Source organism: Euleptes europaea, chromosome 14 (assembly GCF_029931775.1).
Source record: "Euleptes europaea isolate rEulEur1 chromosome 14, rEulEur1.hap1, whole genome shotgun sequence".
Classification (NCBI taxonomy): domain Eukaryota; kingdom Metazoa; phylum Chordata; class Lepidosauria; order Squamata; family Sphaerodactylidae; genus Euleptes; species Euleptes europaea.
The window spans coordinates 44,705,453-44,728,984 of NC_079325.1; the positions used below are offsets into that span (position 1 = coordinate 44,705,453).

At 45.5% G+C, this 23,532-nt stretch overlaps 1 protein-coding gene across 1 annotated transcript in view; it reads right to left on the bottom strand.

The window, feature by feature from the left end:
• TNFSF8 (TNF superfamily member 8) overlaps positions 1-23,532 on the bottom strand; it is a 40,816-nt gene that overhangs the window by 9,860 nt on the left and 7,424 nt on the right. Inside the window, exons 2-3 of the mRNA XM_056860737.1 lie at positions 5,460-5,496; positions 407-466 (exon numbers count right to left, since the gene is read on the bottom strand). Coding sequence (XP_056716715.1) covers positions 407-466; positions 5,460-5,496 — 97 coding nt within the window. The remainder of the gene's footprint in view (positions 1-406; positions 467-5,459; positions 5,497-23,532) is intronic.

Sequence of the window (23,532 nt, forward strand, 5' to 3'; positions counted from 1 at the left end):
GATCAGTTGTGATAGCCGGAGATCTCCAGCTAGTACCTGGAGGTTGTTAAGCAAGCCAAAATCAACACCTCTGCACTAATACCGGTAAGGAAAGTAGTGCAGGAATCTTAGGCAACTGAATACACCTTGATGTTTCACTTATCTGTGTTGTATTAATTATTGCCTAAGATTCCTGCAGTACCTGGAGGTTGGCAACCCTAGGCCTAAAGGATCACTAAACTAATCACAACAAAAAGAGCAGAGATTTCTCAAGGTACTGTGTGTTCCCATCACACACGACTCAGCTTGAAAAGAAGGATGACATGTATTCAACAACAGCTATTCAATGAAGAACCATGGGAGCTTTGACCAAAGAGTCAATGCAAATACATTAGTTTTTTTAAATGTATCAAATGCCCTCACTGACCTTGAAGATATGCAGCAGCTTTCTCAGACGGCATAATCTGTGGGGAACTGGTGGCAGTTTCTGTGAAATAATATATGAAATTAAAATAAAAATCATATTAGACTGGAAGCTCCTCAGGGCAGGATCATGCTGTCACTCTGTAAAGGCAGCAAAATCATTGAAAGCATTATACGTCGAAAGGTTCTAACCTAGTTCATGATGGGGTTTACCATTCTGTCCATTTGTCCAGCTCATTACCATCTCATTCTGCTGCATGTGTAGAAAAAAAACCATTTCAGTGGTTTATTATTAGGGTTGCCAACCCCCAGGGCATAGCTAGCTTCACCCACACACACAGGCACGAGAAACCTGATATAGAACTAATACTCAGGCGCCAAGAGACTAAATATATCCATTTGTTTAAGTCGTTACATCCATATGGGCTAAATACATCTCTAGATTTGGCATGCTACTTATAATAATTTATTGATATATACATGCTTGTATCTGTCTCTTTAAAAGTTGATGCTTGGAGTTTGTTCCGCATCACGTGACAGCGGGCTTGAAATAAGCCGCTGAGTCAGAGCGTAATTTGCCAACGCGAAAGCCTGTACTATCAGCTCGCGTGTAAGTATATTTTGTTTTGTTACTGTATAAAATTGCACAATACTGTTACTAATTGTGTTGATTCCATGTTTCATGCCGCATTGTTGTATATATTTGATTGTATATTTTGATACAGTGGCCGCTGAGGAAGGCTACATACTAGCCGAAACAGAAAGACAACCGGGCTTCTGTCTATGGACATTGGATTTATCTAACCTCATGAACCACATAAGTTTCTACGGAGTTGGATCAGGACTTTATTTTGTCTGTTTTCACAAATGAAGAACATTATCTATTGGTTCTCTTTGTGTTCCTTCTCATATGTGATAACAGTTTGTTTCACTTTGCAATTGAGTTTTTATTGCTTATGCAAAAAAATATTATCTTTTCACTCAAATTGTTGACTGTTGCTGTTTTTTGGTTTGCTTAATCCCCAGGGCATGGCTGGAGATCTCCTGGGATTACAACTAATCACCAGATGGCAGAGATCAGTTCACCTGGAGAGAGGGTTGCCAACTGCCAGGTAGTAGCAGGAGATCTCCTGCTAATTCAGCTGATCTCCAGCCGATAGAGATCAGATCACCTGGAGAAAAATGGCTGCTTTGGCAATTGAACTCTATGACACTGAAGTCCCTCCCCTCCCTAAACCCCACCCTCCTCAAGCTCCGCCCCAAAAATCTCCCGCCGGTGGCGAAGAGGGACCTGGCAACCCTACCTGGAGAAAATGGCCACCTTGGTAATTGGATTCTATGGCATTATAGCCCCCAAACCCCGCCCTCCTCAGGCTTCACCCCCAAAATCTCCAGGTATTTCCCAACCCAGAACTGGCAACCCTACTTATAATGAATCATCACCATCAATGCAAGATTAACTCCCTTTCTTCTCTGGCTAAAATGATTTCTCCTCTTTTTTCTCTCTCTTCTTGAGACCCAGTAGAACTGTTGCTTGTCAGAATAGCAACTACTAAGCTAGGTGGACCAACATCTGGCCACCATCTATTTTCCTATTAGAGATACTGACCACTGACCACTTTTGCCAACCAACGAGCGTGTAAAATGAGCATTCTGGGCACATAATGTTCCTTTTGTGTTAGGAGCAGGGCCTCCTCTTAACCTGCAGTTCTTACTCAACTCAGATTTAACAGCGAGAGAGGTTTCAAGCAGCGGCTTTGCTTTTGCACCTGCACAAACAACCTTTATGAATCAGACCAGGAAGAGGAGGCTGGAAATAGCTGCTGATGCATGTGCAGAACTTGATCTCTCTCTTTGATCTCTCTTTGATATCTCTCCCACCCCCCGCCTCCACATAAGGAACTGTCTTTCCTTCCGGGGAGATGGAACTAAGGAATGTTTTCCCCCTCCCTCGATGGCATTGTAATTTACAGGACACTGGCCCAATCTTACTCCAGAGAAAAAGCCATTAGGACCCGCCCGACTGACGCAAAACAGTGTGCCCCCTTTAATGTTTTAGAAACCCCTTTGAATTTCATGCTGAACGCTCACATTTGAGAGATCAGAGCCCTCTGCTGGCTCTGAGCAGGAACTTCAAGCTTGACCTCCTGAAATGACAAATATGGCTTTCAGCAGATCACAGATGCTTGAAGTAACACCTTAGCTTTTTGTAGATGATTACTGCCTTAGAATAAAAAAGGATCTGATCATTTCAAACAAAGTCCAGTTTGTCAATGCTGATGTGGCCTATTCATGTGTGAGTTCTGGGGGATTGGGTTGCCCCCAAAACCTCCCGCTGTTGGCGAAGAGGGACCTGACAACCCTAAGTAACACTGATCAGTGGAAGTGCAACCTCAGGAGTACCAGGAATAATATCATCAGTTTGGGTGAGCTCCACATTCCATTTATTGGGGAATGCCATTGACTTCAGTGAAAGGATCTCCTTTTATTTTCCTGTTTGAGCTGCAAAATTAATTAACAAATAACCCATTTCCTTTTTCTATCCTCTGTGTCCCCAGGCTAGGGTTGCCAATCTCCAGGTGGTGGCTGGAGGTCTCCCACTTTTACAACTGATCGCCAGCCGGTAGATATCAGTTCACCTGGAGAAAATGGCCGCTCTGGCAATTGGACTCTATGGCATTGAAGTCCCCCCCTCCTCTGCAAACCCTGCCCTCCTCAAACTCCACTTCCAGAATCTCCAGGTATTTCCCAACCGGGAGCTGGCAACCCTACCCCAGGCAGACCACTGCATGACTGGCTGAAGGCCAGGGTGATGGAGCCATCACCTCAGCCCACAGTAGGGTTGCCAACCTCCAGGTACTAGCTGGAGATCTCCTGTTATTACAACTGATCTCTAGCCATCCTGCTGAAGTGTTTGTGAAGCTATACTGCACAATATGATGTTTATCAATTGCATTAAGAATTACCAATAGACAAAGCTTCTGCGAAATGGGCTCAGCACTGGGCTCCCATCTCGGGGATTAACAATCTTCAGAATATTGGCGCCCACATTTTCCATCACTGCAAAAATGGGTGTCTCTACCTAAGAAGGTTCAGTTTGGAAACTGAGAACTGTGAGCGATTGTAATCACTTGGGATGTCAGCCATTTTTGCATATGTATATATTGTTGCCTTATTGTTCTTTGTAAACCTTATTATTCAACAAGGATTATTAGTTAGCCATCAGTGCTTGTTTTGCTACTTAATAACCTCCAGGTACTAGCTGGAGATCTCCTGCTATTACAACTGATCTCCAGCCAATAGAGATCAGTTCCCCTGGAGAAAATGGCCACTTGGGCAATTGGACTCTTATGGCATTGAAGTCCCGTCCCTCCCCATACCCTGCCTTCCTCAGGTTCTGACCCCCAAATCACCAGGTATTTCCCAACCTAGAGCTCACAACTCTGGGCCACAGTAACAGGCAACATGTTTTTCTCCCTTAACTCTAGGGTTGCCAGGTCCCTTTTTGCCATCGGTGAAGACTGCAATGAAAATATATCCTTTCTCTTTCTCAGGCTTGTGAATGGGTTGATATTATCCTGTGTTGTTTTGGTTTCCCTCTCTATGGAAACCAGGTAAAGGAATTTTAATCTCTAAAAATCAATGAGGAGTAAAAGGCTGTTTCCTCCCTACTGTGCTAGGAGCCAGTGGGTGTTTTCATGCCATTCTTCTCTCTTTTTTTAAAAATCTACCCATTTTAATGCTCCAACAGATTTCAACTGATCAGCTTTAAACTGATTAACTTCATTTTAACCAGCAGTTACAGATGTTGCTTTTTGTTCACACAGACAAAAATACACTGTCCCCCTCCCTTCAGCTGGAAGAGGTCAACTCCTCCAAGCTGGTTTGGATACTTAACAGAATCATTTGGGGGCTTACTCTAAAAAAATAATGGGTGTTAAGAAAACATCAACCTGCCCTTCTGAGTTCGTAAATTTACACAAAGATCTGGTCAACCAGCATTTGTAGCAATACTATGATGCATCACAAAGGGGACACTTGGTAGGAACCCTATAGGTGACACATAGAATCATACAGTTGGAAGGGACCACCAGGGTCATCTAGTCCAACCCCCTGTACAATGCAGGAAATTCCAAACTATCCCCCCACACACAGCCATACTTTATGCCCAGAAGATGGCCAAGATGCCCTCCCTCTCATCATCTGCTTAAGATCATAGAATCATCACTGCTGACAGATGGCCATCTAACCTCTTCTTAAAAACCAGGGAAGGAGAGCTCGCCACCTCCCGAGGAAGCCTGTTCCACTGAGGAACCGCTTTAACTGTTAGAAAATTCTTCCTAATGTCCAGACAGAAACTCTTTTGATTTAATTTCAATCCGTTGGTTCTGGTCCGACCTTCTTGCAGAGGTCCAAAATACTGTCTCATGTCACAAAAGAACGAAGCAAAGAAGTAAAGGACTGTGTTTAAAAGACAACAAGAAGATGGTAGAAAAAGATATAAAGTAGAAATTACAATAGAAATATGCTTCGTCTAAAACTTGGATAAGCAATCAGACACGTTTGGTTCTGATTTCTCTGTACTATAGTAGAAAATAAATCATTGAAAACTCCACAGTTTGAGATGAGCAAACAAACATAATAATTTCTTCTGCATCCCAACCTATGGAGGCTTTGGCAGAAGAGGCGAATTCTTGCACAGCATTCAAAAATTTGCAGAGAGGCAACAGACCAATTTTTAGGCCAAAATTCAACATTTTCCTCTCCCAAATTGCACATGCTAACCCCATTCCAATTTTGATTTCCTGATTCAGACCATGTAGTAGAAAAGGGCAAGAGTCCAGTAGCACCTTAAAGACTAACACAAATATTTTCTGGTAGGGTATGAGCTTTCGTGAGCCACAGCTCACTTCTTCAGATACCTTCTTCAGAAAGCTCATACCCTACCAGAAAATATTTTTGTTAGTCTTTAAGGTGCTACTGGACTCTTGCCCTTTTCTACTACTGCAGACAGACTAACATGGCTACCCACTGTGAATTGATTCAGACCATCTTACCATTATTCCGGCGTCCTTCACACTGTGGACAGGACCCCTTCAAGAAAGCACAAAACAAGAGAGTTAGATAGATGATTACTATTCCATATTTTTACTCATTATATTCACTGACAACTGGTATGTAACGGCTGCTGACTTTTATCCTCCACTTCTGCAAGGTGATCTGCATGAGTCCTCCCATGTTTTATCTTACCAGTTACCCTGTAAAATAATTAGACCCATAAAGAGAGTGACTGGTACCAGGCCAAGAGGCACAGCATGGGGTAGTGGTTAAGAACAGTGGTTTGGAGCAATGGGCTCTGGGTTTGATTCCCCACTCCTCCACATGAGCGGCAGAGGCTAACCTGGTAAACTGGATTTGTTTCTCCGCTCCTACACACAAAGCCAGCCTGGTGACTTTGGGCTAGTCACAGCTCTGTTAGAGCTCTCTCAGCCCCACCTACATCACAGGGTATTTGTTGAAGGGAAGAGAAGGGAAGGTGATTGTAAGCTGGTTTGATTCTGCCTTAAGTAGTAGAGAAAGTCAGCATATAAAAACCAACTCTTCTTCTTCTTCGATAACTTCTTTACAGGGGCATATGAGCTTAGTCCATTATGCTGGTTGGAGAGTAGGGCTTAGACTAGAGAGATTTGGGCTTAAATCTGCATTTAGTCACAGTACTGTTGGGGTCACATTCATCTAAATACCATATCACAGCCAATCCTACAACACAGGTCTGCTATGGAAAAAAAAATGAGGAAGAACTAGATACTATATTTAGGGCTGATACCAAATTTAGTGGCAACTCTGGTTGTGCAAAAATGCAACAAAAAACCCAGTAGAAATGGAAAATTTGCAAAATGAAACAGTTGACTTTAATTGCAAATCTTTAAGTCATTTGTATGGATTTAGTTTAGAGATTATTTTAAACATCTTACCCAGCTGTTTCAATCCCAAGATTCCCGTATCAGTTTTACATTTCCTTAGTTTAAACCAGACTCATGATTCCTTATTATTATTACATTTTCTGTTTCCTCTCATCAAGTTTTCCCTTTAAACATATGCATTTTATTATTTATGCAATTCATATTCTATTTTCACACCATTTAAATTCAATTAGCACAGTACTGTTTTATCAAATTTTGTCATTTTAACTGGATAAAGAAAAGGCGACCTCAGTTTCTCTAAAGGAGGGAGAACCCATGTTTATGCCCAGTTTTCAAACTGAAACAGAGTTAATGTAAAATTCAATACCATCCTTAATATGTATTTAAACCATATCTTGTCTATATAAATACCACATATACTGCAAATAAAAGATGTGCAAAATGTGTACACAATACAAAAGTCTAAAAAACCCCAGCAAAAAGCAGAGGACTGAAACTGTTGATCAAAATTATAAATTTAAAGTGAAACTTAACAGGGTACATCTTGTTTTCTCTTCTTTAGGTTCAGTATATTGGAAATGGGATTGAATGGGAACCAGAAGGCTCATTATCTGACGCAGGTATGCAGCCAATCATTATTTAGGAGTCAATAGAGGTTATTCCTATTAATTTACTTTCCCATCTGTATTATTGTTATTATGTTGCTTTTAAGAAAAACATTAAAATAAATCAAGCTTTTACAAAAGGTATTAAAAATGAGGACCCCATGCATTCTATAGTTTTGAGGATGCATACAGATATACATCATTTCAGCAATGTAGAATATAGAAGAATATTCTCTGATGCATAACTGGCGACACTTATTTTGGTTTTGAGCAGAAGCTAGATATGCACAGAGAGCTAGCATGGCATAATGGTTAAGGAGTCAGACTAGGATCTGGGAAACCTAGGTTCGAATCCCCACTCTGCTATGGAAACTTGCTGGGTGACCTTGGGCCAGTCACACACTCTCAGCCTTGACCCTGGCAAGGATTTGGATGGGAGACCATCAAGGAATACCGTTGGTGTGACACAGAGGCAGGCAACAGCAAACCACCTCTGAATGTCTCCTGGCTTGAAAACACTATGGGGTCACCATAAGTCAGCTGTGACTTGACGGCAAAAACAGACATACAGATATGCATAGTGCTGATTGGTCAGCCCACACAGTAGTCCATGAATCCATGTCTCCTCAAAAAGATGTTACAAAGAACTTTTTCACCCTCTTCTGTAATACTGAGGTCACTCAATGAAGTTGATGGATAGTAAATTCATGGCAGACACACAATGCGCAATTGACTTAGGGAATTTGTTGCCACAAGTCATTGTCAAGAAATGCAAGTCATTGCATATCAGGAACTGAAAGGTCAGGAACACATTGCATCCTGGGAGACTGACTTGAGCTGGTTTTGAACAGGTGTTAACCATAAGCTGATGCAAGAAGGTGAAATGGGTGCAATGACCAATCAAGATGACAGAGCAGAATGCTGATTGGTTCCTGAGGACTGAGAAATGTATATATGTCTTTTACTATGTAACTATGTGGGGGGAGATTTGGTGGAGTGTCAAGAGTGTATGAGATAGCTGTAATCTATGCACTGTAAATAAAATAACACTGGCTTTTTGTAGCTTGGTAGTTCTGGATTGTTTCCTGGGGAATCAACTAATCCGCTAGCTCCTCGCGACAGTCATAAGGCACGTTTCTTTCAACCCACCCAATTTCCCTTCTTGCAACACATTCCATCCCACCTGGCTTTTGTAGATAAAGCCCCCATGAACCCCACCATTGCCTGGGTGGGTTGGTGGCGGTCAGTGGAGACCCTTCCTTCATTTTTCATCAGCAGAAAAGCCGGCTACTAGTTTATGTGGATTGAAAAGGGGAAGAGTTAAATTTATGAAGGGCAGATCTATCAATGGCCATAAAACCTAATTAGAACCTCCATGTTCAGAAACTGTTTATCTCTGAAGGTCAGTTGGTAGTTGGAGTTACACCATGGGATGGTGTCTCCATAATACTTTGCTTGTGGGCTTTCCAGAAACATCTGGCTGTTAGTTGTGTGAAGTGGGATGCTGGTCTAATTGGAACTTCTGCCTAACTTCGTAAGTTTCTTCTTATGTTCCTACAAAGGCTATCTGTGCATTTGTACTGGACTGAAGATGGAAGCAAAGCTCTGTCTCCTATGCTTCTTCTAAGATATACCTGCTTGCAGCCTGGGCAAAATCTGGTTTAAAATATTCTTAGTGTGCCGCTACAAACATTCAGCTAGCTTTCTGTCAAGGCCTGAACTTCAGTCTGCATAATCATCCTCCATCTGTCAGAAATGCAAACATAGCACAGAGGAAAAATGAAGCATGCTGTAAAGTCCCCTCTTTGAGCCCTCTTGCCATTTCTCCCTTTCCTGACAAAGCCAGTCACTTAGTAACTTGAGAGAAGAGCAAGAGTCCAGTAGCGCCTTAGAGACTAACAAAATTTCTGGCAGGGGATGAGCTTTTTGTGAGTCACAGCTCACTTCTTCAGATACAGCTAGAATGTTACTTGTTTTTGTTATAATTGTCTGGCTTCTTTTGGGCTAGTTTGGCAAAATGTCACTGAAATCTTGTGATGTATGAATCACGGTACCCCAAAGAAGCTGTGAAACCCACCTATTCCTTGAAGGCTGATGTCAGAGGTCTGTGAAATCAATCATCTGGGCAAGCTGTCAGGCCTTTCTCTCTAACAGGAGTAAAGGCTCTTGACCTGAGTTAGGCCAGTGTTTTGCTACGTGTCAAGTCTTCGATTCTCATGCCTGTAAACTCTGTGTATACCGCATATACTCGCGTATAAGCCGAGTTTTTCAGCCCCAAAAAAGGGCTGAAAAAGCCGGCCTCGGCTTATACGCGGGTCAATACGGTAGAGGGGGGAGGGAGGAGGGAGGAAGGAGGAAGGAGGAGGGAGGGGGGAACTTACCACTGCCGCCGCCGGGCCCGCGTTGTTTTCTGCCGCCGGGAGTGGCCTCCTGCGGCTGCAGGGAGGCTGCCCCGGTCCCCGCCCGGCTGCGCCGCCGCTTCTCGCGGCCGGGAGCGGCCTGGGGCGGCCTCCTGCGGCTGCAGGGAGGCTGCCCTGGCCCCCGCCCGGCCGCGCCGCCGCTTCCTGGGGCCGGGAGCGGCCTGGGGCGGCCTCCTGCGGCTGCACGGAGGCTGCCCCGGCCCCCGCCCTGCCGCGCCGTCGCTTCCTGGGGCCGGGAGCTGCCTGGGGCGGCCTCCTGCGGCTGCACGGAGGCTGCCCCGGCCCCTGCCCGGCCACGCCGCCACTTCCTGGGGCCGAGAGCGGCCTGAGGCGGCCTCCTGCAACTGCAGGGAGGCTGCCCCGGCCCCTGCCGGGTGCACCACCGCAGCCACCAGGCCCGTGCCGCTTGCTCCCGGGAGCCCGGTCAGGTAAGTCTGCGGGGGGGGGGAGGGGTTATAAGCCGACCCTCAGCTTATACGCGGGTGCCTAATTTTTCCCCATTTTTGGGGAGAAATTAGGCACCTCGGCTTATACGCGGGTCGGCTTATACACGGGTATATACGGTAGTTTCCCCCGTCCTGTTTTCCCCAGCTCTGCAGAATTCTGGGCCGCTGCTTAGTCTTCCTCCCTGGGAATTGCTTATCTCGGGACTGCTTGCTCATGTTTACTTCCAAAGCCTGTATTGCTTTTAAACACGTAACCTACCAATGTTTCCGCATTACAAGCCTCACCTGTTTGTAGACAGCCAGTTCTTTAATCTGTCCTGTTGCTCCTAATAAAGTATTACCTGCTTCAGAGCTACCTGCCTGGATGAGTTTGCTTATGGGATGGTAGGGACAGACGCCTGATCCTGACACTAACTGGAAGGGGTGGGCTGGAACCCAGAGTCCATTTACTTAGCTTGTGCATACATTCCACTCTCAAAGGGAAAATTCCCACCAAGGCTGGCAACCAGTATGAGACTTACCGGTCTAGGTGGGGTGGGCCTCTCTGTCAACATCACTTCAGATGCAACCCAAAAGTGACATAATCACATACAGCAATGGACTAGCATTTGCCCAAACTCTATGGTTTAACCAAAGAGTGTTGCCCCTACACAGTGAAGCCACTTCTGGGTCATACCAGAAGTGACATCACTGTATCACAAGTGATGGTGATTCCCTCCCTCAACCTGCTAAGAGGCATCGGGGGAAGAGGTTGGGGGTAGGAGGTCTCCCGCTGGTCTAGGAGAACTGGCAGCCCTGCCACTGAAACAAACAGGGTAAAAATCAGCCGGCATGTTGTAGTGGTTGAGGTGTCAGACAAGGGCCTGGGAAACCCAGGTTCAAATCCCCTCTCACTCCATAGAAGCTTGCTGGGTGATCTTGGCCAGTCACACACTCTCAGCCCCGGCCCTGGCTAGTATTTGGATGGGAGACCTCCAAGGAATACCACGACAATGACATGGAGGCAGGCAATGGCAAATCACCTCCAAATATCTCTTGCCTTGAAAGCCCTATAGGGTCGCTATAAGTCATCTGAGACTTGATGACAAAACAAAAATCAGATTAGGAAACAACACAAGTTGAAACACAAATATGCACCCCACCCCTTGAGCCAGCCTCTTGTTCCCTCTTCTTCCCTTTAATCTGCATTTCTCCTTTATAGGCCAACACTACCATGGGACCCATACTCAATTGGCTGCAGAGATTGAGTTTGTGTGGTAACGCTGAATATTCAGATGTTTGGTGCAACTTCTGTGAGGGAAAGAAATGTTGTCAGATTGGCTGGGACTAAAGCCTCATGTTTGGCAGGCTGAGGCCTGTGCAGTAGTCCGGGAATATAGAGAAGCTAAGAGATGTGGAACACAGCAGCAAGGAGGCTGAAGGAAAATGTTGGATCCCAAAGGAAGAGTTGCTGGATTGTAAGCCTTGCGAAAAAAGGTGTGAGACATAGAAGTGAGAAGGGGTCAACCAGAAAAAGGATACTTAATAAATTCCTCAGCACTTATGGACAAAGCTTATAAAAGAAGAAGGTAAAGGTAGTCCCCTGTGCAAGTACCTGGTCATTACTGATCCATGGGGTGATGTCACATCCCGACGTTTACTAGGCAGACTTTGTTTATGGGGTCGTTTCCCAGTGCCTTCCCCAGTCATCTACACTTTACCCCCAGCAAGCTGGGTACTCGCTTTACCAACCTCGGAAGGATGGAAGGCTGAGTCAACCTTGAGCCAGCTACCTGAAAACGACACAGTTGCTGTATGGCATCCCAATATAGATTGGAGCAGCCGAACAATCAATCAAATGTATCCAAGTGAAATTTCTCCGTAAAATACTGGGTATGCCTAATTGTGTTCCTTATGCAGCTTTGTACTTGGAAACTGGTCAAGTGCTATTCAAAACTAGAGTGTGGCTTATCACGTTTAAATTCTGGCTACGCCTACATTTCAAGGCTGGTCCCTCTTCTCTTGTTTACCATATGCATATGGAATCACACACTTCTAACTGGTTAGTTCACATTGAGAGTAAAATTAAATCCATTGGTTTACCATTGGATTTGCTACTTATGCTTTCGGATACAGAAGCATTTCAAACAATAAAGTGCAGATTATTGGAGATTGGATTTCAAAATCTCATTAGTGCTGCTAACCGGTCTTGCTCCCCATTAAGTTGAGGGATTCCCTTTGATATACATGAGCCTACTCTGTATTTGTACCATCTTTACGACCCACATCAACGAAGAGCCTTTTCCCTGGCCAGATTTAATGTTATGTCATCTGTGGTTTTGGAAGGAAGATTTCGGACAAAACCCCTTTCAGATAGCCCCTGAGGTAACAACTGCATTGAATCAATGGTACATGTCTTATTCCACTGTAGATTTTATGCAGAAATTCGCAGCAAATTTTTAAGCCCTATTCTGACAAATACGTCAAATTCTCCTGATTTTCTTAATGCTCTTTTTTTAATAAGACAATCACTCTCCTGTAACACTGGAAGAAGTGGCACAGTTTCCAAGATTTGCTGTGAAAATTTGCCAGCAAGTTAATTAGAGGTTTTTTTAAAAAAATTAATTTTAGCATCCTTTTATCTACTCTCCTGTAACACTGGAGAAAGTGGCACCATTTCTGAGATTTGCTGTGAAAGTTTGCCAGCAAGCTAATTAGAGGTTTTTTTAAAATTAATTTTAGCATCCTTTTATTTATTTATGTTCTAAACTTTCAGCAATGCTCAACTGCAATAATTTTATGTTTTTATGTAGTCACCCCACGTTTCAATTTTATGCCAATAGGGGAGATTGTGTGTGTATCTATGGCACTGAAGTTCCTCCTTCCCCAAACCCTGTCCTCCTCAGGCTCCACCCCAAAAACGTTCTGCTGATGGTGAAGAGGGATCTGGCAACCCTATTCCCCCCACATTATCATGGCCAACTTCCCTCCCCAATTACTGCTACCTTCTCTGTGTGTGTGTGCTGTCAAATCACAGTTGACTTAGGGCAACCACGTAGGGTTTTCAAGGCAAGAGACATTTGGAGGTGGTTTGCCATTGTCTGTCTCCATATTACCTCCCCCCCAGTGTTTCTTGGAGGTCTCCTATCCAAATTCTAACCAGGACCAACCCTTAGGGTTGCCAGCTCTGAGCTGGCAAAAACTTGGAGATTTTGGGGGTGGAGCCTGAGGAGTGCAGGGTTCGAGAGGGGAGGGACTTCAATGCCATAGAGTCCAATTGGCCATTTTCTCCAGGCAAAATGATCTCTGTTGGCTGGAGATCAGTTGCAATAGCAGGAGATCTCCAGACACCACCTGGAGGCTGGCAATGCTCCTGAACCTGCTTAACTTGCTGAGATCAGGCTAGCCTGTGGTTAGGGCTGTTGAAATTTTTTTTTTGAAAAGTTCAGCTTCGGCAAAATTCGGCCCGTTTAAATTCGGGACATGCCGAAGTCCGAACTCCCCCGCTTCGGATCCGCGAACTTTGGCGTGAGATCCGGAGTTCGGGGGAAAATTCGGCCCCTCTGCGGGCCTTCACGGGGCTTCCATGAAGGCGCCCTTGGGGCCCTTTAAGCAGATCTGTGTTTTCCACCTGGAAGGCGCAGATCTGTTTAAAGGGCCCCCCGTGTGCCTTCAGGGAAGCCCCCTGAAGGCGGCGGGGGGGAACAGATCTGCGCCTTCCAGCTGGAAGGCGCAGATCTGTTTAAAGGGCCCACCGTACACCTTCAGGGAAGCCCCCTGAAGGCACGCGGGGGAGAAACAGATCTGCTCCTCCCAGCTGGAAGGCACAGATCTGTTTAAAGAGCCCACCACGCACCTTCAGGGAAGCCCCCTGAAGGCGCTCGAGGGGCTCTTAAACAGATCTGTGCCTCCCAGCTGGGAGGCGCAGATCTGTTTAAAGCACCCCCCGCCCGGCTTCATGGAAGCCCCCTGAAGGCGCGCGGGGGGGAAACAGATCTGCTCCTCCCAGCTGGAAGGTGCAGATCTGTTTAAAGAGCCCACTGCACACCTTCAGGGAAGCCCCCTGAAGGCACGTGGGGGGCTCTTAAACAGATCTGTGCCTCCCAGCTGGAAGGCGCAGATCTGTTTAAAGGGCCCCCGTGTGCCTTCATGGAGACGCCACGTGAAGGCACGCGGGGGGGGGGGGCAAACTCCTAATTTGCCAAATTAATTCGCCGAACACCCCGAAGTTGGCAAATTCAGCTCCCCCGTTTCCCTCCTTTTTTTGAGTTCAGTTCGCCCCGAACTAAAAACCGCTGAATCGCGGGGAATTTGGCTGTTTTTCGGTTCGGGATGGACCGAATCGACAGCCCTACCTGTGGCTATCCCAGTCAGAGCCTGCTCTAACTACCCAAGTAATTGAATTGCAAGATGTTTTGTCTGATCCTGCTTCTAAAAAAATCAACTTTGGGGAGTGAAAAAAATGATCAAGACATTTCTATTAGAATGATATAATCACCTCCTGAAACTTCATTTATAGCAGAGCAGGAGGGAGGGCTCAGACCTGATGGATTCTTGGTGTGATTTTCAAGGAAATGACAGGCATTAAATGCATCTCATTTCCTCCCAGGATGCCACTTAATGGCGATCTATAGAAGATAATGTGGGCATTTGATTTCAACATGATTGCAGCAGACACCCAATAAAATATATTTTGTTTCCCAGAAGCCTTATTTTTCTGGCCCACAAAGGCCCCACAAAAAAGCTATTAATGCCAAGATTTGAAATTAGATGGGTTGTCCTCTGCTATCCCACTGAGATGAAGTGATACAGCATGACAAGCTGTGGAAATGGAGAATATTCCATTATAAACAAGGAGTGTCACTTTTACAAAAGATTTCAAGGAGCCAATGATGAATGGACTCAGTCATCACTTGACAGCTTCCTTCCATTAGAGAATAGGGATGTGCATTTGGAACATGACAGATCACAATTTGACATGAATGTGCCCTGGTTGCTAACAGCAGAAGAGTAACCAATCTGGATTACCTCCATTTTGGGGTGATCAAATAGCCACATCCTAATGACATTTTGGAAGCCCCGTGGCACAGAGTGGAAAGCTGCAGTACTGCAGTCCAAGCTCTGCTCACAACCTGAGTTCGATCCTGATGGAAGTTGGTTTCAGGTAGCCGGCTCAAGGTTGACTCAGCCATCCATCCTTCTGAGGTCGGTCAAATGAGGACCCAGCTTGCTGGGGGTAAAGGGAAGATGACTGGGGAAGGCACTGACAACCCCCCCCCCCCATACACAAAAGTCTGCCTAGTAAACATCAGGATGTGACGTCACCCCATGGGTCAGAAATGACCCGGTGCTTGCACTGGGGACCTTTACCTTTTAATGACATTTTTAGCTGCATTGCAATGTCTGTGGCAGGGCACTGCCACTAATTTCCATGTCCCCACACCATCTCTCCCCAGGACACCAAAGAGTAGGGAAGAGGAAGCAAGGGAGAAAATGACTCAGCAGATACATGCCTGACAAGGTTCTTGACCAACCAAACACTTAGCCTATGTTTTCTCTGAACAGGAAAATCCCCTTTGGCATTCCTGTGCACAGCAATTATTTCCCCTTATCATGACTTTGACTTGGAAGACTTGGGGTGACTTTCTTGCTACATCATATTTTCCTGAGCTATTCTGCATGCAAGCTAAGTCAGCTGTAGAAAACGTGACTGGGGGAGATGACAGAAGAATAGACCCAACCTTTTCCCCCAACCCAGCAATTAGCAGCCCATTTGCCCTGAAAATGGGAGGGATAAAGGTTTAACATTCTCCTCCATAATAAAGAGTATGGGAACACACACAGAGTTGCAACAGAGATCAGCGATGAAGGATCAGACCATCTCTCCAAATGAGACCAAGTTACAATCTTTCAGACATCTTCTTGAGTGAGAATAAAATCAAGCAGTTGTGGGAGGACCTTTTTATTTTTTTTACAAGTGTCAAGAAAAAGAAACCCCGTCCCACATTTTAATTTCATTGTAGTAACTACTTAGAGGGCTAAAACATCCCTCTTCTCACTCTAGTCAGCAACTGAAAATTTTACTAACCTCTAGAATCAGGAGGCCCTGACCTGGACGGCCCAGGCTAGCCTGATCTCATCAGATCTCAGACACTAAGCAGGGTCAGCCCTGGTTAGTATTTGGATGGGAGACCACCAAGGAATACCAGGGTTGCTGTGCAGAGGAAGGCACTGGCAAACCACCTCTGTTAGTCTCTTGCTATGAAACCCCCCAAAAAAGGGGTCGTCATAAGTTGGCTGCGACTTGACGGCACTTTACACACACACAGAATTGGGAGACTTTGTACAACCTGTCTAAAAAATGGAAAGGAGGATACCTTGGGTGAAGAATCCTTGAGAATTTTATCTCCATGGGTAGGTAAAAGCAAAAACAAACAATAGAGGCCAAGGTGTGTCCCAGCTAGGCTATGCACCATTTTTTCATATTTTTCAGGTTTGGGTTGAAAAGACACGGAAATTTTTGAAAAAGCCAAATTGCCATATTAACTTGCCTGGATTTTTTTTTAAAAGGGTGGTGGTGGTTATTAAAGTCAAACCTGAAGAATACATGGCACAGGGCTGAAGGCTTGGCTTGGAGCGAGTCCAGTGTCCATTCCTGTGTTGCTGCTGGCTACAATGTCCACATGGACTTTGGAGCCGGCAATGGACCCAGCATTTGGCATTATTCGGGGATTCGCCTTTTGACTTCCTTTAATGGCTGCCATTTTGGGTGGAAAACACTCCAGAAAAATACCAAAAAGGTATGGGGGAAGGTTGGTTCAGCTTTATCTGATGCACACCACTAGTCCTACTGGATAGTACAGAATCCAAACAACATTTTGAATTAAGGAAACTGAATCCAAACTCAGATATAGTTTCTGGCCACATGCCTATTTAAGAACATAAAGGTAAAGGTCCCCTGTGCAAGCACCGGGAGTAGCAATAATAGGTAGCTCTTATCATCAACTCAGAGGGACAGGACTTGTCAAAAATTGTAGGTTTGTGTGTGTGTGTGCATTGGTGGGACTGTGAGGGGGTGGGGCAATGTGTGTGTGTGTGGGGGGAGATGCCTCTTTCTAGCCCCTGCAAAAAGCCAAAAACCTCTCTCTGGCTCAAAATCTACAGACCCTCCTTGCAAAAAAAAAAAAAAAAAAAAAAAAACCTGAAGAGATAGGCAGGGGGTGCGGGTGGCTGCAAATGGCGCAACCATTTCTTCATAAACCGGCTCCTCTTCCACCTTAGCCGGTGCCCCCAGTGCGTCCATTTCTTCATAAATCAGCTCCTCTTCCCCCTTAGCCTGTTCCCCTGCCAGTGCTAGAGTCATAGGGTGCATTTCTAAATAAACATTGCTTTTATCCTCCATAGCACAATGAGAGATGCAGAAACACTTGAGCATGCCATAGAAAGAAGGCTGCCTGAGCCGTCCTTTTTAAGCCTGTTTGCCGGGGCCTCCCACCCCGCCTCCGGCTTTTTCCCCCCCGGGCCCCCCTCTGCGGTTCGGGCCGCACTCTTCTCGGACTAGCGAGCTTTGGAGGCCCTCTCTCCCCGAGGCATGCCTCCAACCCTGTGTGAGAACCTTATTTCGATCAGGGGGCATTTTGTGCCCCCTTCCTCCCTGCCACCCTGCAGACCCTCGGGGATTGCAGCCCCTTCATCCCCTCACCCAGATGCACACGGTGATAGGTGACAAGTTACACCCCCGACGATACGCGTGCAGGACAGCACCTCGGTGGTGGTCGTTGTTAAAACAGCTCTTAATTCCACAAAATAAACGGGGTGCCCAGGATTGCCACCCCTGACCTCCGTGCCAAAGTTCGACGCTCTACCCATCTCTCTCCGTGAGTTGGGTCACCGGAGCCTACCTGGCAGGCTCGGCGTTAGGTGTTTTTTAAAAACAAAAACACAGAAGAGGGTCAGAAACAGGGGGCGTCTGTGTGTTTTGTTGGTGTGAATTAGCCATCCTGCCTATGGCTAAAGAAAAAAAAGCTCTGTGTTTTATTTTTACTTTCACGGGCCAGGCAGCAAGCAGAAGTCTGAGAGCCCTCCCTCATTCAGCCCCCTAGAACCAGCCCTATCTCACTGTGAGGTCTGTGGCTGTTTTCAAAGATGGCAGGATTGCTTCCTGGAATCCACCACTGCATGGCTTCAGACACCCCTGATGTTAGAAGTGTGAAACCGGGGTGTTGTGTTTCAAAAAAATCAAACTGTCTAGAATGAAAGAAAGTGTCAGATGCTGACAGCATGAAGGGGAAAGTTTCTGATAGCATGGCTTGTTTTGTACAACATGTGTTGAGCTGCAGGCCTTGATAAGAGGGCCATCAGACTGACACCCCTATATAGGAATGACTCAGCAGAAACCTGAAACCTGACTCAGCAGAAACCTCTGGGGGTTTCCGTGGCAGGCTTCCCTCCTTCTCCACCCACCCCCTCCCTCTCTCTCTGACTCTTTTACCATTTGTTTGAATAAAGAAGCAGCAGCTCTGGTCTGTTAAACAAAAAAATACCTCTAGAGCACCGCTTTAAACTTACTTTTGCTACACTTCTCTGCTGGGGGGTAAGATCTGGTTGAACATTAGCTCACCTTAAAATTGGGTGGGGGTTGTGGGGGGTTCACAGCCCCCTGCCTTTGTCTTACAAATTCTCTCTCTGTCTCTCTTTCTCTCTCACTCTCTATGTGTCTGTAAAAGTTCCCCTCCTCCCCTCCCCCTCAGAAAGACATGCCCTTCCTCTCTACCTGTTCAGGAACAGAATGAGTGGGGCTAGGAATCAGCTCCATTCTGCATTAAAAAAACCACTGTTTTCAGCCACCCCCACCCTCTGCCTATCTCTTCAGTTTTTTTTTTTTTTTTTTTTGCAAGGACTGGCTGTAGATTTTGAGCTGTCTTGGCTGTAAAGTGGGAAAGAAAAAAACTTTAAAAAACCAGGGGCTTTGGGGCTGCAGGACTTGTTTGAGGGGGGAAGGGAGGGTGTTTTCTCTGTCCACTGCAGACATATTGTGCAAAAATATGATTTTCTCAAAAGTTCCTGCAAGGAACTTGCATTTGGAGGGGTTGGGGGAGGGTCTGCTGTATAAGCACTCCTGTGCCGCAGGAGCCAGAGGATGAGACTACACCTCTTGATTACCACCTCATAATCAAAGGTGGAATAGGAATCTCTCCTGCCTGCCTGCCTGCCTGCTTGCCTCCAGATCCCCTCGCTGTAGCTGTGTTAGGCACCCAGCCCCCTCCTCCTCCCCCTCCCTTGGTGGAAAAAATGTCTGCGTTATTTTGTGAGCACTTTTGCAGAGAACTGGTAAGTTCAGTTTCTCTCCCCCCCCCTCTCTGTCTCTCACTCTCTCCTGTCTGGATGTCCCTTGTGCCTTGTGATGGAGTAGCCATTCAGTGCCTTCCCCCCACTCCCACTCCCCAATGAAGGTGGGGGCAGATCACATGTGTTTTTCCAAACACACCCCTACCTCCTGCTGGCTCCTCCCTCCCTATCTCTTTCCCCCTCCCAAGAGGCGTTTCCTCTATTGTATAGATCTCAACAGCCCCGTTACTTTCTTTCATTCGATAGAGTGCAAAGATGGTAAGATCTTGTTTTTAAAAAAACACACCCAAGCCCCCGCTCCTTACAGGGGTTTTATGAAACCTTCGATTCTCTCTCTCTCTCTCTCTCTCAGAACTTGTGGCCCGTGAAAAACAGGAAGCGTTGCCAGAGATAAACAGCTCTTTTCGGCCAGGGGAGGTCTGGAAGCTTTCTTTCTGCGGCGGGGGTAGGGTGGATTTACAAAAAAGGGAGGGGAAGAAGGGCTGCCACACAGGTAGCCACACACACACACACAAGTATGCCCTGTCTCTCATGCAGTCTGTAAAACATGCTCTGCATAGCCGCTGATAAGAGCATTAGCCAGCAGAGAGAGGTTTTTGGCTTTTTGCAGGGGCTAGAAAGAGGCATCTCCCACACACACACACACACACACATGTTGCCCCACCCCCTCACAGTCACACCAATGCACACACACACACCAACCTACAATTTTTGACTGGTCCTGCCCCTCTGAGTTGATGATAAGAGCTACCTATTATTGCTACTCCGGGTCATTCCTGACCCATGGGGTGACGTCACAACCCGACGTTTACTAGGTAGAATTTGTTCAAATTTAAATTCAAAACTTTTAGTGGCATATAATATCAACCAACACAGTATAGCGATTAAAATATTGAACATCAAATACAGGCAAAATTAGGAACAGCAATTTATCTCCAGTTCCCTTTTTGGCGAACCCTTATAGCATTATTAAGAAATTTGGCAACCTCCTCAGTTATATTAGGAGAAGTATCTTTCAATATATGATGTTCTTTAGCTTGATCAGACAGGCCTATCGGATTTGTGAAGATGGAATCAATATATTTAAGCCATATATCTGAATAAAATGGGCAGTGAAAAAGGATATACCAAATTGATTCAACTTATTTCAGTTCACATGGGCAGAGTCTGTCATCCTAGGCCACTTTTTGGAATCTGCCATATAAGACCGCTGATGGAATAACATTAAACCTAGTCAGGGAAAAAGCTCTACGGCAGACTTTGTTTATGGGGTGGTTTGCCAGTGCCTTCCCCAGTCATCTTCCGTTTACCCCCAGCAAGCTGGGTCCTCATTTGACTGACCTTGGAAGGATGGAAGGCTGAGTCAACCTTGAGCCGGCTACCTGAAACTGACTTCCATCGGGATCGAACTCAGGTTGTGAGCAGAGTTTGGACTGCACACTCTGCGCCACGGGGCTCCTATTTAAGAACATATGAGATGGTAAAAAAAAGGAACATTGAGAACATTCCACCTTCCATGTGTTCTTGCCGTCTAACTAAAATGGTCTGTAAAATAATGAGGCCTCGTGCTACTTGTCTTCTCCAATTCTGATTAAAATTCAGAAAAAAAAGGTAAATGGCTGCTTTTGTTCCTCAGGGTCCACTTTAAGGTGGGTAGCTGTGTTGGTTTGAACTTGAAGGGCAAGATTTGATACCAGCAGCACCGTAAAGATCAAGAAGATTTCCAGGTATAGGTTTCAAGAGTCAAAGCTCCCTTCCTGAGATCGCTGTGAAAACTCTGTCTGCAGAGAATTTCAAAAGCTCTTCCCGCAACAGGTGGAGAAAGCTGGAAGGAACTGTAGGCAAACATGGGGAACGGGTATGGGGACTGGAGCTTCTGGCCACCTCTTTATCTCTATTTTATCAACTAATTGCCTCAGCTTCTTCCCAGCCCTCTCAAATCCTAGGGTCAAGTAAGGTGCTAAGGAAGAAAGAAGATAATTAGTAATTGTTAGAGCTGATTTCTCCCAGTTCCATTCCTCTGTTTCACTCTGTGCTGCATTGACCTTCTCCTTAATCCCTTCCCAGTATATGGGGAGAGTTTCTGAATTAAATTATAGAGTTTCCACCATAGATGTTACTTCTTTGGCACTGAGCACAAGCTTCAGCCCGATGTAATGAAGACAAGCATTACAGCTCAGCCAAAAAGCATTGCAGTGACTCCAATATACCAACTGAGGTACAGAAGAAGAAGAAGGACCCCTCCCTCCATTCTCCTCTTCTTCCTCCTCTCCTGTTCAGCTGACTTCTGAGCCTGTAGATTTGAAGATAGAGGGGCAAGTTGGTTGTCCAGCTGACAAGGGGAAACATCTCCTTCCCTCATTCTGAACCTGGGATGTTCTACATATAAAACTTGCGCTCCATTGCTGAGCTATTTTGGAGAGCCAGCATGTTGTAGTGGTTAAGAGCGGCAGACTCTGATCTGGAGAACAGGGTTTGATTCCCCGCTCCTCCACATAAAACCTGCTGGGGAGGGAAGGCAATTGTAAGCCACTTCGGTAGAGAAAAAGTGGGGTATAAAAACCGATCCCTCTTCTTCTGCCTTCTTCAAAAGAGTTTCGTTTTTATAGAATTATTTCAGATGGGATTTATTCTGAACCAGGTTATACTAAAGTTCTGCATTGGAAACCATTTTCAATGCCAGGGCTGAGATCAGGGAAATAACCATTCCCCAGAGATGGGCTGGGTGTCTTTTTCTCACCACTGACTCACTGCAGTCAATACCCACACGTCTGGGAAAAGGTCTTCCACGTCCAACTCAGTTTAAAGCACTCTTACTTTCGGTTCAGAAATGAAACTCAAAATTCCAACTAAATTTTAGGAATGTCCATCAGTTTCTTCCCTGAGGCTCTGTAGTTTATGAGCTACTCAGTCAGTTTGAGAAGCTGCCTTTTGTGAAGTCAGAAAATCAGGCCATCCAGCCCAATATTGTCTCCTCTGCCTGGCTGCAGTTATCCATTTTGGGAAGAGAACAGCCATTCTGAACAGTTGCTGAAACTCTTTAACTGGAAGTTCCTGGGATTGAACCTAAATCTTTCCCCCACAAAGAATAAAGAGAGCCAGCATGGTGTAGTGGTTAAGAGCGGTGGTTTGGAGCAGTGGACTCTGATCTGGAGAGCTGGTTTTGGTTGCCCACTCCTCCACATGAGCGGCGGACGCTAATTTGGTGAACTGGATTTGTTTCCCCACTCCTACACATGAAGCCAATTGGGTGACCTAGGGCTATTCGCAGCTCTCTTACAGCTCTCTCAGTCTCATGTACCTCACAGGGTGTCTGTTGTGTGGAGGGAAAGGGAAGGCGATTGTAAGCCTGTTTGATTCTTCCTTAAGTGGTAGAGAAAGTCGGCATATAAAAAACACTTCTTCTTCTTCTATGTTGCAGAGCAACCAATGGACACAAGACAACCATGCTAGTCGTATTCATGGAGCAAAGGCAGCATATCAGTGTAGCAGGCAGTATAATTTATGCCAATGTATATGACTTCTCAGAGACAGCATGGCGTAGCAGTTAAAGTGTCAGACTAGGACCTGGGAACCTTGACCTTGGGCCAGTCCTACACTCTCAGCCCTGACTCCGGCTAGTATTTGGATGGGAGTCCTCCAAGGAATACCAGGGTAGTGACGCAGAGGCAGGCAATGGCAAACCACCTCCCAAGGTCTCTTGCCTTGAAAACTCTATGGGTCACCATAAGCCAGCTGTGATGACAGCAAAAGAAAAAGAAGGAGGAGGAGGAGGAGGAGAAGGAGAAGAAGAAATAATGACCTCTAAAGGCTGCAGTTCTTAAGAAATGCTGTCAGGCCCTTTGCCTTCTTCTTTATTGTATGGATGGGTTATGACTTGCTGAGATGCAATTTCATATAAAGTTAGAATTTGGTACTGTTTTAGAAATGTATGATTCTTACAGGCGAAAATCTTTCAAAACAGAACTCTTGAGGAGTATTTTTTAAAAAATGCAAAACAACTTTTCATTGGCAAATTTTAGTGCAATGGTTTTAATTAATATGCTAAGTTCAGTACTTTCACCCTTGGATTGCTATCTTGAAGCTTCACAATTGGACTGTGAGGAGTAGCAGGTATTTCGGGGAGTGAGAGGTATTTTGCTTTAAGAGAATATAACCATTCTGGCAGGCAGATTTTAGCTAGGAAAGCTGGAAATGTTTCATCTGCCTGTTTAAGTATCTAAACACTTGATATCAGTTTGACCTTGGAGGCTTGGGTAATTTTATTGCTTTGATATATTTCTGCATTTCTGATTCATTAGTTCTATTGCTGATTTCATGCATTTGATTGGGGTTTTATAATACTGTACTGTGGTAATTTTTATTGACTGTTGCTCCCCTGTGGTGAAAAGCAGAGCCATTGTGGAGG